Source organism: Pipistrellus kuhlii, unplaced genomic scaffold, assembly GCF_014108245.1.
Source record: "Pipistrellus kuhlii isolate mPipKuh1 unplaced genomic scaffold, mPipKuh1.p scaffold_m20_p_14, whole genome shotgun sequence".
Lineage (NCBI taxonomy): Eukaryota > Metazoa > Chordata > Mammalia > Chiroptera > Vespertilionidae > Pipistrellus > Pipistrellus kuhlii.
In genome coordinates this window covers 39,849,237-39,865,336 of record NW_023425449.1, presented here as the reverse complement: position 1 = coordinate 39,865,336, position 16,100 = coordinate 39,849,237, and the positions used below count along the sequence as shown (strand labels likewise).

The 16,100-nt window shown below is 45.3% G+C and overlaps 2 protein-coding genes across 8 annotated transcripts in view; one reads left to right on the top strand and one right to left on the bottom strand.

The window, feature by feature from the left end:
- The window catches only part of NSMCE2 (NSE2 (MMS21) homolog, SMC5-SMC6 complex SUMO ligase), a 218,461-nt gene extending 204,381 nt beyond the window's left edge, over window positions 1-14,080 (bottom strand). For 2 of the 5 annotated variants that reach the window (XM_045581524.1, XM_045581525.1), the window contains exons 1-2: window positions 13,954-14,080; window positions 7,092-7,261 (exon numbers count right to left, since the gene is read on the bottom strand). In XM_045581524.1, the coding sequence (XP_045437480.1) occupies window positions 7,092-7,248 (157 nt within the window). In that variant the 5' untranslated portion in view covers window positions 7,249-7,261; window positions 13,954-14,080. The remainder of the gene's footprint in view (window positions 1-7,091; window positions 7,262-13,953) is intronic. The other 3 variants (XM_045581526.1, XM_036437263.2, XM_036437266.2) reach the window with 3 other exon arrangements.
- A 46-nt stretch (window positions 14,081-14,126) lies between these two features.
- Window positions 14,127-16,100, top strand: part of WASHC5 (WASH complex subunit 5) — a 59,742-nt gene continuing 57,768 nt past the window's right edge. For all 3 annotated transcript variants that reach the window (XR_006741594.1, XM_045581521.1, XM_036437258.2), the window contains exon 1: window positions 14,127-14,274. The gene's annotated coding sequence lies outside the window, so the exon portion shown is untranslated. The remainder of the gene's footprint in view (window positions 14,275-16,100) is intronic.

Here is a 16,100-nt window from a genome sequence, read left to right as displayed (position 1 = left end):
AGAGAGGGCAGTTGGGGGTGATAAAGTCTGCAGGGAGGGCAGTTAGGGGTGACCAGGCCAGCAAAGGAGGGAAGTTGGAGGCGACCGGGCCTACAGGGAAGGGCAGTTAGGGAGGATCCAGGCTTGCAGGGGAGATCAGTTAGGGGTGACCAGGTCTGCAGGAGAGGGCAGTTAGGGGTGACCAGGCTTTCAGGGGAGGGCAGTTAGGGGCAATCAGGCTGGCAGAGGAGCAGTTAGGCATCAATCAGGCTGGCAGGGGAGTGGTTAGGGAGTGATGAGGCCGGCAGGCAGAAGTGGTCAGGGGCAATCAGAAAGGCAGGCAGGCAAGCAGTTGGGAACAAGTAGTCCTGGATTGTGAGAGGGGTGTCTGACTGTCCATTTAGGAGAGGATACAGGCTAGGACACACACACCCATGCACGAATTTTGTGCACCAGGCCTCTGGTTTAATAATATAGTGACAAGAGAGAGAGGATCCAAGATGGCTGCACCCAGGTGAACACCTAGCCGCAGCAGCACACAACAATTTCAATAAAATACAACTAAAATATAAAACGGACATTGCCCAGAACTACAGGAAGGTTGACTGACTGGAAATTCTACAGCGAGAAGCAAGAAGAAAACCAGAAGGAGGTGCGGAGGAGCTGGAAAAGCCCAAGGTACGGAGACACGGGGCGCGGAGAGGACGGAGCCGGAGAGGAGGGAGGCCGAGTGCCTGGCGGGCGTTCCCTAGTGGAAAGGAGATAAAACTTCGACTGTGCTGGGCCCCCGACTGCTCTGAACCCCAGTTCTAGGCCAGACCCCAGGGACTCAGGCTCAGCCATAGGGAGCCGGGCTGTAAGGCGGAACCCCAGGGAGAGGCGAAAGGAGGTCCCGGAGGCTCGCACACTGCGTGCAGAGAAGGGACGGTCCGCTGTGCCGTGGGAGTGCCCTGGCGGGAAGGAGACTGGGGCTCCAGACTGCTCTGAACGCCACCTCCAACTCCACTTCCAACTGAACTGAACCCCAATACCGGGCTCATTGGGGGAGAGCATAGACTGTTTGGCAGCAGGCGAAAATCGAGGGCACCTTTCTCTCAGAGGCACTTGCAGCGAGCACTGAAGGACCCGCATAGGGCGGGGCTGACGGAAGTCAAAGCTGCAGGCTCCACCCTGAAACCCCGTCCCATCCGTAACTGTGAAATGCGACAACGAAATAGATCACAAACGAAAGAAAAGGAGGACAAAAAGTGTCTGGATGTAGAGTTCAAATATACGCTTATAAGGTTTTTCAAGAATTTCCTAGAAAAGATCGATAAGACCTATGAGGATATGAAAAGAGATCAACTAGAATTAATAAGGAGTCATCAAGAAATGATAAGGGATCAACAAGAAATAAAGAAGACATTGTCTGAAATAAAAAATATTTTACAGAGTCCTAAAAACAGAAGGGAAGATCGCAAGAATCAAGTCAAAGATTTGGAACATAAAGAGCCAGAAGACACTCCTTCACAGAAGCTAGAAGGCAAGAAAATCCAGAAAATTGAAGATAATGTAAGAAACCTCTGGGACAACTTCAAGTGAACCAACATCAGAATTATGGGGGTCCCAGAAGATGAGAGGGAGCAAGATATCGAAAACATACTGAAAGCAATAGTAAGAGAAAACTTCCCCCACCTGGTGAAAGAATTAGACTTACAAGTCCAGGAAGCATACAGAACTCCAAACAAAAGGAATCCAAAGAGGACCACACCAAGACACATCATAATTAAAATTCCAAGAGCAAAAGACAAAGAGAGAATATTAAAAGAAGCAAGAGCAAAGAAGGTAGTTACCTATAAAGGAGCACCTATACGATTGTCAGCTGACTTCTCAACAGAAACCATGCAGGCCAGAAGGGAATGGCAAGAAATATTCAAGGTGATGAATAGTAAGAACCTACAGCCAAAGATAATCTACCCAGCAAAGCTATCACTCAGAATCGAAGGTCAGATAAAGAGCTTCACTAATAAACAAAAGCTAAAGGAGTTCATCAACACCAAACCAGAATTATATGAATTGCTGAAGGGGGTTCTTTCAGAAGAGAAAGCAAACAAAGATAAAAATTATGAACAACAAATATGTAACTATCAACAAGTGAATCTAAAAACCAAGGAAGTTAAAAAAAAATCTGATGAACAATAGTAACTGTTGAATATAATAGAATCAGAGGTATGGAAGGGGAGTGAACTGACGATTCTTGGGGAAAAGGGGAGAGGGGGGCGTGGGAAGAGACTGAACATAAACTGTGCACCTACGGATGAGGACAATGGGGAGAGGGAAAAGGGCAGAGGGTGGGGTGGGAACCTGGTGGGGGAGAGCAATGGTGGGGGGGGGGAAAAGGAACATTTGTAATAATATGAACAATAAAAACTTATTAAAAAATATATATAGTGACAAGAGAACTGCAGTGCAGAGTGAGATTATGATACCTAAGTAATCTATTTTTAAAAACCTCATTCCTTCTTAAAAAAAAAGGAAGTTGGACAATCCAAAAGGTCAACAGAAAGTGTGCCTCACCTCATAAGGTTAAGAGGAAAAGAGAACTGCTCTGACGATAGTTCATGAACTTCCCCTTCTGTTCTGCACTTCAATTTCTCCCAATCCATTCACTATAGTCAACTCAAATGCAAAGATGACTAAAATAATTATAGCTAACATTCAGCATCCCAGGACTTAAGCATCCAGGACTGCTCTACATAATTTGTATTATCTTATTTCATCTCCATAGTATTGCCTTTTACAAATGAGAAATAAAAGCAAACAGAGTTAATAGAACTTGCCCAAGGTCATAAAAACCGTAAGTGAAGAGCTGTGATGAGAACCTGACAGTGTGGGCGCAAGATACAAAGCAGACAAATCAAGTTCTCTTCATCTCATGCCCAGTAATGTTTGGGTGATGTGGGCAGGTGCAGTCACACCTGAGAGCAAGTCAGTGGCCAGAATAGGTGTGGCCGCTGCAAAGGCGGGAAGATTTAATACTTAAACTCTTGCTGCTCGTAACTGACTCCTGGTTTGTGAGGCTCCCACACCCTGCACTCACCCATGTGGCTCATGGCCATGTGGGACCCACACAGTGGACTGAATCTAGCCTGATGCTACAAGGGAATCAGCTTCACCACGGAACCAAAGCTCTGGATACTGACTTTGCTTTAATTAAATTCTGCTAAAGCCCCAGCTGCACCTCTATCAGGATTGGATTAGGGGAGATGGGACTCTGGAGCCTGATGAATGGAAAGCCACAAAAACAAAGCTTTTTACCACATCTCATCCTCTGGTGGGGCCTCCAGATGTGCTCATTCCAGCGGTGCCCAAGAACCCCATTCCCACTAGCAATGGAGAAATTCAATTCTCAGGTAACACAATGTCCTGAAATATCAGGAGTTTTTCTCCTCTCTGGGTCCTTGGGCAATACATCAGTCTGGTGTCACATTAAACCTGCTCTTTCAATAAGCACTGGCAGAATTACTCCAGGGGAGGGGGGCATCATGGTATTCTCTGTAAATTTCTCATGCCATCTCTGGCCTGCTCAGTGCAGTCCCATTCACTTCCATAATCACTGGTTCTCCGGCTGTGGTCCCTGAGAATCTTTTATGAGGTCCAGAGAGTCAAAACTACTTTCAAAATAATTGTAAGAGCTTCAACAGAGACCACATGACGCACAAAGCTGAAAATATTTGCTATCTAAATCCCTTACAGAAAAACTTGGCTGACTCCCACTTTAGAGCGTGAACCTTTCAAAAAGCCATGCTTACAGTTCTTTCTAACCTACACAGAGCAGGCTGTATTTGTACCAAAATATACTTAAAAATAAAAATAAAAAAGAACCTCGTAGTGAAAACACTAGAAGCAAATCCTGAAAATAAACAGATACAATTCTATAGGAGGTTTGTGTTCCAGCTCTCTCCTCTTATGATTTAAGGTTTTTATCAGGACTTTTATCCAGAGCTACATACCAAAGCCAAATACCCAAAAATAGACTACAAATCAGGCTGGGCAGGCTGAAGACCTTTAGAGGCCACCCACTAAAGATGACGGGTGACTTCTGCTGCCAGCCAGGAATGAATAACTGGTATGGAACTAGCCCTCCAGCCAAAAACTAGAAAACTGGACAAAATATGAAACAAATGCTTTCAGACAATGGGACAATCAGTGGAGGAGAACTAAGATTCCAGCAAAAAAGGAAACAAAAGAGATAAGTCCTGCCAGTGTCCTCCTCCCAGCAAGAAAGGGAGGGTGTGTGTGTGGCGAGGGGGGGGGGGGGGCGGGCAAGGAGAGCACAGGAATCTTAAAGGGCCTAGGAGCCAGAGACTGGAGTTCAGGAACGCTGAGGCAGCAGGGGTTTGCAAGATAGAGCCCTTGGAGGGAGCTATGCAGGGAAAGTGCCCTAGGAACCTGCACAGGGATCCCTTAGGCCTGATGCTGAAGCCTGAGCTGCTGAGGAACAGCCGGGAGCTGTAAAGTGAACAATTCCAGAATTCACACAGCACTGGAAGACACTCCTTGTCAGGGCACATGGCCAGGTTGCAGGTTCAGTCCTGGCTGGTGCACAAGGGAGGCACAGGTTGATGTTTCTCTCTCTCTCTCTCCCTCTCCCTTCCTCTCTTTAAAACCACTAAAGAACATATTTTTAAAAACAAAAAAAAAACAAAACAAAAAAACACTTAAAAGATAAAAAAAGGACATTCAGATTCTACCCAGCAGAGTAGAGGTCTCACAGAACCCTCCAGACAATCAACAGAGACTCCAGAAAGGCCAATGTAACAAAGCTAAATTAGCCCTAAAGTAAAACTATACTAGACCTTCCCTAGTGTAAAGGAATATCTACAAATAACTTCCTGGCAAAACAAACACCAAAACTCCTTAAAGGAAGACAACAACACCCAAAACTCAACAACATAATACATACAATGTCCATGTTAAGCAGCAGCAATAGATCGAAATGACAGAACTAGCAAAGATATTGAAACAGCTATATAAATATGCTTCACATATTCAAGAATATAGAAGAAAATGAGCATAATGAAGAAAGAAGTGAAAGATAGAAATTGAAAGGGTTAAAAAGAATAAAATGGGTCAGAGAAAAACTTACTGTACTTAGCGGATATCTTGCAGAAAGCTTGCAGTCTTGAACACAGCATAGCTCAGATAACCAGAAGACACCTGGCATGAGAGGAACCAAGGATGGACTGGACCCTTACATCAGCAGAGCCGCTCACAGCCAGCAAAAGTTAATAAAAACCTCTCTCCCTGTTCTCTTCGCTGATGCCTTTCTCAGTCTCAGCCCACCTGCACCCAGGTGCCAGGAATAAAATCTCTTTTGATACATTATGGCCTCATGTCATAGGTGCGCAACCCCACCCCACTCCAAATCTTTCAGAAATAAGATTCCATTTAATTCTTTCTTATGTCGTCTACAGCTGAAAACTCCACCCCCTGAAATTAAAAATTCACTGAATAGACTTAACAGCAGATTAGACACTGCAGAAAACAAAAATAGTGAACTTGAAGGCATAGAAATACAAACTTTTCAAATTAGTGTCAGAAAGAAAAAAGAATAGGGGAAAAAAAACAAATGAGCCTCAGATTTGTAATTAGAGTCTCAGATAGAGAGGGGGTAAGAAGAAACAGTATTTGAAGAAATAGCAGCAGAAATTTTCCCAAATTTGATCAGAACTGTAAACCCATAAATCCATAAAGCTCAAAGAACACTAGACAGAATAAACAAAGAAAATCATACCAGGGCACATCACAATCAAATCACAAAAACCAATGATATTAAAAAGAAAACAAAAAGATACAAAAAAGATAATATTGATCCCTTGCCTCCGTATATAAGATAAAAACAACTGTAATTCAAAGAAAGCAAATAACATCTTTCTAGGTATTCTGATCCAAAAATGTTGGTCAAGTCCAACAAAGCTGGTCTCCTTTGTAGAGGCCTTCCTTTGGCAGCAGTACCTCTAGCATAAGCTTAGTCTGTCTATAAGGTGATCAAAGTACAGTCAAACCTCGTTTCTCAAACATCTCCTATCTCGAACAATTTGCTTCTTGACTCAACAACCCTTTCATGCTATCTGTATGATCAGCCATGTATCTCGCAGGCAACAAAGAAAGGAGAGAATGCACGAGTATGGGTCAGTTTAGCATCATGAACATCTCAGGAAAATGTGCTGTGAATATTTTCATGTGTGGTTTTTATTATTATTATTATTAAATTTTCATTCTTTTTGTGTGTGTGTGTGTGTGTGTGTGTGTTTTAATATATTTTATTGATTTTGTACAGAGAGGAAGGGAGAGAGATAGAGAGTCAGAAACATCGATGAGAGAGAGTCATCGATCAGCTGCCTCTTGCACACCCCCTACTGGGGATATGCCCGCAGCCAAGGTACATGCCCTTGACCGGAATCGAACCCGGGACCTTTCAGTCCCCAAGCCGACGCTCTATCCGTTGAGCCAAACCAGTCCTGGCTAAATTTTCATTCTTAATGTACATTTCTTTTCCTTTTTATTAAATTTTTATTTACATTTCTTGCCAATTTTTAAGTGTTTATTTATAGATTAAACAGTACATTAGACATTATTGTATATAAGGAAGGTTAAAACAGGGAACCACTTGGGGGTCTGGAATGGATTAATTCAACTTACATTATTTCTAATGAAAAAAATGCTTCGGTTTTCCACCAGCCTTCCAAGAACAAATCTAATGTTCCACTGTAGAATTAAGTTACTGGAAAACATATTTATTAAATGCACTTGTATACTGTAAAGTTCACAAATGCCACATACTTTTGATTATATGTTCCTTGAGGTCAGGAACCTTCATATTTTAGCCCATAAATTTCTAGTGCACATACTGCTTGAACACACATGAATGAATCAAGCTTATTTCATCCTCAGCACATTACTATATGGCACAGAGAACAAGATGAAAGAACAGGTGCCCAGAGGGATTAAATGATCGTCCCAAGGATACACACAAAGTGAGCAATATCTAGCATCCCTCCCATAATGCCCCCATACAAGTTACCTCAAAGTAGACACAAAAGAAATACATTTTAATTATGACTACTTACTCTGAGTTTCCACAAGATCGAAAGCAACACTAGAAGCTGTGTCCATTCCAGTGTTGATGCAGGTTTGGAAGTTTTTTAAGGAGGAGAGAGCAGATTCTATACTGCTGAAGGATATAAAACCAGTTGAACCTGAATTTGAACTGGAACGCCCAGGCATCTTGAATTTTTACCTAAGTTTTCAAACACAATGAAATACAATTTATGAGTTTTTATAAAGAATTTCTAAAATTTATAAAGAAAAATAACTTTATTTTTTTTTTATCTTAAAAAATCAAGACCTGGCCGAAACCGGTTTGGTTCAGTGGATAGAGCGTCAGTCTGCAGACTGAAAGGTCCCAGGTCCGATTCCAGTCAAGGGCATGTACATTGGTTGCGGGCACATCCCCAGTAGGGGGTGTGCAAGAGGCAGCTGATCAATGATTCTCTCTCATCAATGTTTCTAGATCTCTATCCCTCTCCCTTCTTCTCTGTAAAAAATCAATAAAATATATATATTTTTTAAAAATCAAGACCTAAGGGCAAAATGTTAAACATGCTAAAATCCAAATCACAAAACAGGTTCCTGTTAGGTCATTTTCTGAAGCTTTCTGCAGTATTAGTATTTTACACCAAAAGACAGAATATATGACCATAAATAACCAATGATGATTTTTTAATATATGCATTTTAGCGAAAGACACTGTTATTTAAAAATCTCACTTTATTACAACAAATAAGTTGAAATAGCTTATACAATATAAACATATACATACAATAAATTCATAAAAATCAGAATTAAAAAAACAGACTAAAGAGAAAACCAAGTACATGAGAAAATTAGAATGCAATCATGTAGGCTTTAGGATTCTTTAGAATTCTACACAGTATTATATTTGAAATACAGATTTGGCTATGAGCATCTTGACAGTCATAGAAATGCCTTATATGTTCACTAGCTTTTAGAGAAATGCAAATCAAAACCACAATGAGCTACCCCTTCATACCTGTTAGAATGGCTATTATCAACAACACAATAAATAAAAGTGTCTGAGACATTGTGGAGAAAAAGGAACCCTCATTCACTGCTGGTGGGAATATAAATTGATACAGCCATTATGCAAAACAATGGGGAGGTTCCTCAAAAAATTAAAAACAGAGCTATTACCCTATGACCCAGAAAGCATTTATTCATAAAGTCTTTGTACCCCTATTGCAGCATTACTCACAGTGGCTAAGACATGTATACAATCAATGTATCTCTCAATACATGACTGGATAAAGAAGATGTGGTATATATACACAATAGAATATTAACTACTCAGCCAAAAGAAAAAATGAAATACTGTCATTTGCGACATGAATAGAACTTGTGAACATCATGCTAAATAAAGTAAAAAAGACATATGATTTCACTCTTATGTGGCATATAAAATTGAGAGCAAATGAACAAATCAGACAAACAAAAACTCAGACACAGACAACCATAGGATTCCAGAAGGAAAGGGGGATGAGGGGTAGAAGAGGGTAAAGTGGGTCAAATAAATGATGACAGAAGATTACTTGGGTTGGTGAACTCACAAAGAAATATTCCAACAACGTATTACAGAAGTGTATATTGAAACCTATATACTTTTATTAACCATGTCACCCCAATAAATTCTATAAAAAATGTTTTTAAGTGAAAGTTTCAGAATTCTCTTTCTCCATAAAGAAAAAGTACACCAGTAATTCCTGGAAAATAAGTCTGTCCATGGCGATCAAGGCATCGTGGATCATCACATAGCCCAATATATAAAAACCCTGGGTCCATCACATCCATAACGAACAGAGGCTCGGCCAACCAAAAGTCAGTCCTGCAGTCAGCGCTAGGGCAACCCAGCACTGACTGCTAGGGCTGCAGGCACAGTGACCCAGCACTGACTGCTGAGGGGGCTGTGAAACAGGCCCGAAGAGAGGCCTAAAGAGAGAAGCAAGGTCTGATCCATAGACTCTGTGACAGCTGTTGATCAGCACTTGCCTCTTTTTTTCTGGGCCTGGCCAGCAGACACCCCTCCATTTCTCTCCAAGCCTCCACAGGGGCTACTTATCAGCCCGCCTTAATGATCAGGCCCCATTGATAGGTCCAGAGACATTGACTGGCACAGAAACTGACCAATCAGAACCAAATTTGGGTGAAATGTGAGGAACCAATGGCTGCCTAGGAGATGGAGCTTTTGATGCAGACTGGCATAGAAACCGACCAATCAGAACCAAATCTGAGTGAATGGTGAGGAGCCAATGGCTGACTAGGAGGCAGAGCTTTTGGCACTGACGGTATAGAAACCAACCAATCAGAACCAAATTAGCCAGCAAAGGAGGGCAGTTGGGGGCCAGATCAGGCCTGCAGGGGTGGGCAGTTAGGAGTGATCAGGCAGGCAGAGGCAGTTAGGGGTAAACAGGGTGGCAGGGAAGGGTAGTTGTGGGCGATCAGGACAGCAGGGGAGAGCAGTTAGGGGCAATCGGGTCGGCAGGGAAGTAGTTAGGTGTTTGTTAATCAGGCCAGAAGGGGAGGGGTTAGGGGGCAATCAGGCTGGCAGGCAGAAGTGGTTAGGGGCAATCAGGCAGGCAGGCGAGCAGTTAGGAGCCAGTAGTCTCAGATTGTGAGAAAGATGTCCGTCTGCCGGTTTAGCCCCAATCCAGACATCCCCGGAGTGGTCCCAGATTGGAGAAAATGCAGGCTGGGCTGAGGGGCACCCCTGTCCCCAGTACACAAATTTTGTGCACTGGGCCTCTAGTCTATAATAATAAAAGAGTAATTTGCAAATGGACCAAAAGGCCAAAGAGTGGACCGACCATCTGGACGCCCTTTCGGATGACCTTCTAGATGAAGTGGGGGCTGGGAGGACCAAGGCAGCCACGGGGACTGCAAAGGCCTACTCCCGCACGAATTTTGTGCATTGGGCCTCTAGGGAGATAATAAAAGTCATACTGAAAAATATCCTCAGATAGTAGCTTGGTGCCCACCCATCTCATTTCCTCTTCAACTTGGTCACATAGCTTGACCATAGTTTGCAGCCTTCCTTGCAATTGGGTGTGGTCATATGACTGAATTCAAGGCAATGATGTATAAGCCATATGCAGGCCCAGTCCATAAAAAACACACTTTCGCCATACTCCTTCCCATTTTGATAGCTTGAAACAGGCAAGCAGTGCCCTTGGAAGCTCTAAATTGAAGATGGAGAATATGGAAAAAGCCCAGAACCTGACATCACTGTTTGGAGGAAAACTGCCCCACTAATCAGGCTCAGTGCATGAAAGAAACAAAAACTCTAACTGTGCAAAGCCACTTAGATTTAAGAGTTCATCAGTCATACTACTGTTACTCAAAAAATACAAACTTGCTGGGATCAAATGATATGGTTCAAGTGCTCAGTTTCCTAGTCTGATTCTTGTGTAAGTCTACATGATCTAGATAGAACAGCATTATCCAAAACAGTGGTTGGCAAACCGCGGCTAGCAAGCCACATGCGGCTCTTTGGCCTCTTAAGTGTGGCTCTTCCACAAAATACCATGTGCAGGCGCGCAAGTACAGTGCGACTGAAACTTCGTGGCCCATGCACAGAAGTCAGTTTTCGGCCTGGGCGAGTCTGTTTTGAAGAAGTGGCATTAGAACACTCAAGGGGCCAAACAGCCACATGTGGCTCGCGAGCCGTGGTTTACCGACCACTGATCCAAAGGAACTTTCAGACGTGACAAAAATGGCAGAGGCTCTGCACTGTCTAATATGATAGCCACTAGGTACATGTGTGGCTATCCATTACTTCAAAAGTGGTCAGCATGACTGAGGAACTGAGTTTTTAATTGTGTTTAATTTTAATCAATTTAACTCATGCATCTAGTGGCTGCTGCATTGGGCAGCACTGTTCTACAGACATGATTTTCAAAGTGTGTTACATATATGAACTAGGGATAAAGCCCCAGTACAGGCAGGACACATCTTCCTGGAATATCATTTTTACTTACAAATAACATGAATCGTGTTTAGACTAAAATAAACATTAGCTGCCTTATGGAGCAGAATATGGAGGCAATATAGAGCAGGGATTAAGCCTGTAGCTTCAAGAGCCAGACTATCGGAGTTCAAAGCCTGATTTTACTACTTAAGTATCTCAATGACTTTAGGCAAATTATTTAACCTCTCAATGCTATACCCTAACTTTCTGTAAAATAAGGATGATCCAATGCCTATGAGTTTGTTCATAGATATAGATATAGACATAGATATAGATATATAGATATAGATATACCCTATTTCCCTGAAAATAAGACAGTGTCTTATATTAATTTTTTCTCCCAAAGTTGCGCTAGGTCTTATTTTCAGGGGATGTCTTATCTTTCCATGCGCTAGGTCTTATTTTCAGAGGATATCTTATTTTCAGGGGAACACGGTAGATATAAATATATAGTTATAGATGTGTGTGTGTGTGTGTGTGTGTGTGTGTGTGTATAATAAAACACTCAGAACAATCCCCAGCACATAAATCTTTTAACATGGGGACAGATATTACCATTAACTTCATCATTATAACCCTGTGAAGGGCAATACAAAGTAGTGCTTAAGAAAACAGACAGTGGACCCAGAGGCCTGGAACTTCCATCCTGTCTATGCCCTGGTTAAGTTTCTTACCTTCTCTATCTGCAGCTTGCTTCTGTGTAAAAGCAGAAAACCACATCTATCTCATAGCATTATTAAGGATAAATAAAATTTTGCAGTTTTCTCCAACTTCTCTGATCTTAAGAATCATTTGAAATGCTTACTAAAATTACAGATTTATGGATACTATCTGAGATCCATTGAATCAGTCTCTACTGGACACACTGAGGAAACTGAGTTTTTATGAAGTTCCCCCAGATGATTCTTAGGACCAAACATGTATGGAGAACATTAAGATAATGTGTCTCCCCAAAATTCATATGTTGAGACCCTAACACTCCATGTGATGGTATGCGGAGATGAAGGCTTTGGGAGATAAGCAGGTTTAGATGGGGTCATGAGGATAGAACCTTCAGGATAAGATGGGCATCTTATTGGAAGAGGAAGAGGAAGAGACACTAGGGTGCATTCTCATTCTCTCTGCTCCTCATCCTCCTCCTCCTCACAAGTGACCACAAAGCAAGAAGGGGGAAGGTGGCTGGCTGTAACCCAGAAAGAGAGCCCTCACCAGTATCCAACCATGCCAGCATTTGTCTCCAAAAGACTGTAAGAAATGATTTCCTGTTGTTGAAGTTACCAGCTTATGGGTTTGTTTTTTTTTAAATAGCAGCCCAAGCGGACTAAGATGCAATATATATAAGGATTAATGCAATTTGGGATAAATGGAAAAGGGTTTACCACATGGTAGCTATCCTTTTGTGTGCAGGCAAAATCCACACTACTCCGATAAAACTTTACCCTTGCAGAGAGCTAGGGAAAACTTTCTTCTGTGATTCTGGAATGTTTCAAAGGAAAAGATTCAGACTGGGAAGCTGAGAGAGTGAATGGAGCAGAAAAAATGGAGTAGACACACACTCTTCCATTCTTCCCATGAAGTACAGCTAAGGATATGTCACAGCACAGCCCCCAAAAGAAAGGACTGTTGGCCCCGGTCCAACTGTGCAGTGGTTGAGAAACCCCAGGTTAAATCAGCCTCCTCTCGGAGCCTTCCCCAGGTAACAGCCATCCTTTGGTCCCTGTTCCTATGGTCTCTGCGACAGTTTAAGTGAGGTTACATGTTTCCTGAGTACCCTCCCCCCCCCCAGCATGTTATTTGGCCTCCCTTAACAGGCCTTGTCCTACTTAGGCTATTCCAGCTGCTACAACAAAATACCAGGCAAGGTAGCTTATAAACAAGATATTTATTTCTCACAGTTCTGGAGACTGGGAAGTCCAATAGCGGGGTGACAGCAGCAAGCTCTGGTGACAGCCCTCTCCCTAGTTTATAGCCCATGCCTTCTAACTCTTTGTCGCCATAAAAGGGACAAGGGAACTCTCCGGAGCCTCATGAGCTCCACCCTCTAGTCCTGAGCACATCACCACCCCCAAAGACCCCATCTACTAAAATAACACTGACATTAGGAATTCAACATATGAATAGGGGAGGGGGCACAAACATTCAGAGCCTAGCAGGTCTGTAAGATTCTGTTGGCAGGACCAGTTATTAGCTAATGGAAAAACGCTGCTTGCCCTGGCGGAGTGGCTCGGTTGCTTGGAGCGGAGTCCCCAGAAGGTTGTGGTTCAATTCCTGTTCAGGGCACATACCTAGGTTTTGAGTTCAATCCCCAGCCAGGTGTGTAGGGGAGCCAACCGATCAATGTTTCTCTTTCTCTCTCTCCCTCCATCCGGGTGTGTAGGGGATGCAACCGATCAGTTTCTTTCTCACTCACTCACTCATCACAACTACTTGCTCCCCCGCCCGCCACTCCTTCGCCCAGGGAGCAGCTTGACCCAGAGCTCAGAAACAGTGTCCGGCACAGGACACAGCTCCCACCGACAGCGACCAGTGAGGCCCGGGAGAAGCCGCAGCAGCAGCCACAGGCTCGGGCCCCGCAGAACCGCCGCCGGCGCTCCCTCCCCCCCTCCGGTCCTCGCACCCCCGGGCGGACCGGAGAGGAACCCGAAGCGCAGCGGGTGCCTGACGTCCCGCCCTCCGCCCGGTGCACAGACACTTCAAACCAGAGATGCTGGGGTCAGGAACGCGTCACCTTCCCCACAGCCTGCGGGCTGGAGGGCGAGGGGAGGGTCCCAGAAGGGGAGGTTGTCAAGAGGCGGGAAAGGAGGGGGACCCCAGCCCGGAGGCCCGTGGAGGCCCCGGAGGGAGGCGACACCTCCCGCCCCTCCCCGTCGCCACCTCGCGCTCCGCCTTACCTGCCGTCCCACCCAGCTCCGCCTGGCTGCACCCCGACGTTCCTACAGCGGGACCCCAAATCCTTCCTCAACCGAGCGCGGGCTCAAACGTCATCAGCCGTTGCCCGCCTGCGGTCACGTGACGCTCCGCCCCTTGGGTCATGTGACCGCCCGGGGAGCCAGGGGCGGAAGCCGGGGTCCCGCGGGTGCCCGGTCCGGGGCTGAGGGCCTGAGGGTAGGAAGCACCCCATCGGAGAGGCGGGGTAGGGACCACCCCCTCCCCGGTGCCGAGCCCGCGCGATCGGCCGCCCGGCTCTGCGCCCTGCGCTGCCCGGATGACAGGTGGGTGGCGGGGTGCACGCGCCCCTCCTTTGCGTCCCGCTTCCCCTCCTGGCCGGGGGGACTTGGGTGGGGTGGGGGTCGGTAGGTGCCTGGCGTGAAGGACTGTGGGACCCCCGGGCTGGGGCTGCCGCCATCCAGGCTGCTCGCTTCCACCCGATGGAAAGTGTGTCCCCCGCCGCCGGCGCTGCGGGGAGGGGCGCCCGGCTGCTTGGCCGGCGTCTGAGCTTCCAATTTTCCGGGAGCCGGGCCGGTGCACGTCGCTATTTCTCCATTTTATCTGGGGAAACTGGGTGCTTAGTGAGCGATTTTACCGCCCGGCGGGCCCAGAGGGGAATTCTAGGTCTGCCATGGGCCGTGGGCCCCGTCCGGCAAGTCATTGTTCCTCTCTGCACCCGAATTCCCCCACCTGGGACATGCCGGTGCCAAAGCCTGCCCATTTCGGAAAAGTGTTCAGAGGCTCCCCAAAACCAAACAAACCAAAAACGTACAGAGCCCATGGCAGACCCAGGGCGCCTGATGGCAAGGCACGGAGTTCCCTCCCTGACAAGGGATGGGGATGAGGGCGGTGGGAGGGAGGTGGAGGTTTTACCGCCTGTACCTACAGTGAGGAACACCTTCCCGTTTTCCTGCTCCTGTCTTTTTTCCAGGACTCATGAATCAGACTAGAGCGATCAGACTCATTTCAGAATTTTTCTGGAGATTCCTATCACTTTTATCTTGAGCCATAACCACCATATTTTTCCCTAATGATGGATGGACTCCTCTCTCTGTGGAACTGAAGGGTAGTGGCAGGATAAAATTAGGCCATCTTTTCTTGTCCTCACAGCGGCTTGTCCCAAGACAATTCATTGTCCTTCAGAGTTCAGTCCTGTGCTCATTGGCTAGTTGGTAGGGTGATTTCATGCTTCATTCTTGAAAGCAGGTTGTCTTTTTGCCCAGGATCACTTTCCAAACTAAACACCAGTTTCATACCAAATTCTGAAAGGTGAAATAACTACCACTTTTCTGGGTGCTTTGTAAAGGCAATTGGAAAATTGAGTGGGATCTCTAGCTTCCTTCCATGCCAAATGGCAGTGCAATCTGCATTGGAACCTTCTTCATCCCTAGCACCAGTAGAACCAAATGGAAGATTTAATACAGCTTCTGCTACAATGTTTAGTTACATGTCATTCTGGAGCAGTGATTCTCAACCTTCCTAATGCTGCTACCCTTTAATGCTGTTCCTCATGTTGTAGTGACTCCCAACCATAAAATTATTTTCATTGCTACTTCATAACTGTAATTTTGCTACTGTCAAAGAATTATAATGTAAATATCTGTGTTTTCCTATGGTCTTAGGCTCTACAGCAGGTTGAGAACTGTTAGTAGGGTCGCCTAAGACCATCCAGAATGATTTTTTTAAGCTCAACTAAGTCTTAAAACCTGTGAAGCTACCTGTCTCTAAGATTGCTTCAGCATTGGTACCCATCCTATCTAATAAAGAGGGAATATGCTAATTGACCATCACTCAGTCACAAAAATGGCTGCACCCACAGCTGAAGCCAAGTTCTCTTAAGGAGCCTTAACAAACAATCAGCAGAGACCTGAGGCTACGCCTTTCCCTGCCCTGTGGGCCTTGACAGAGGACCTCAGGCTGTGCCCCCTGCCCTGGAGTCAGGCTGGGGGACCTCAGGCTGCACCCCAGGCCCCAGTTCAGGCCAGGGGACCTGAGGCCATGGCCCCCACCAGGTGGGGCTTGACAAGAGGCTTCAAGCTGCACCCTCCACCCCAGCACTAGGCCTCACCCCCTGCCTGTCAGGGCTTAACAGGGAACCTCAGGCTGCACC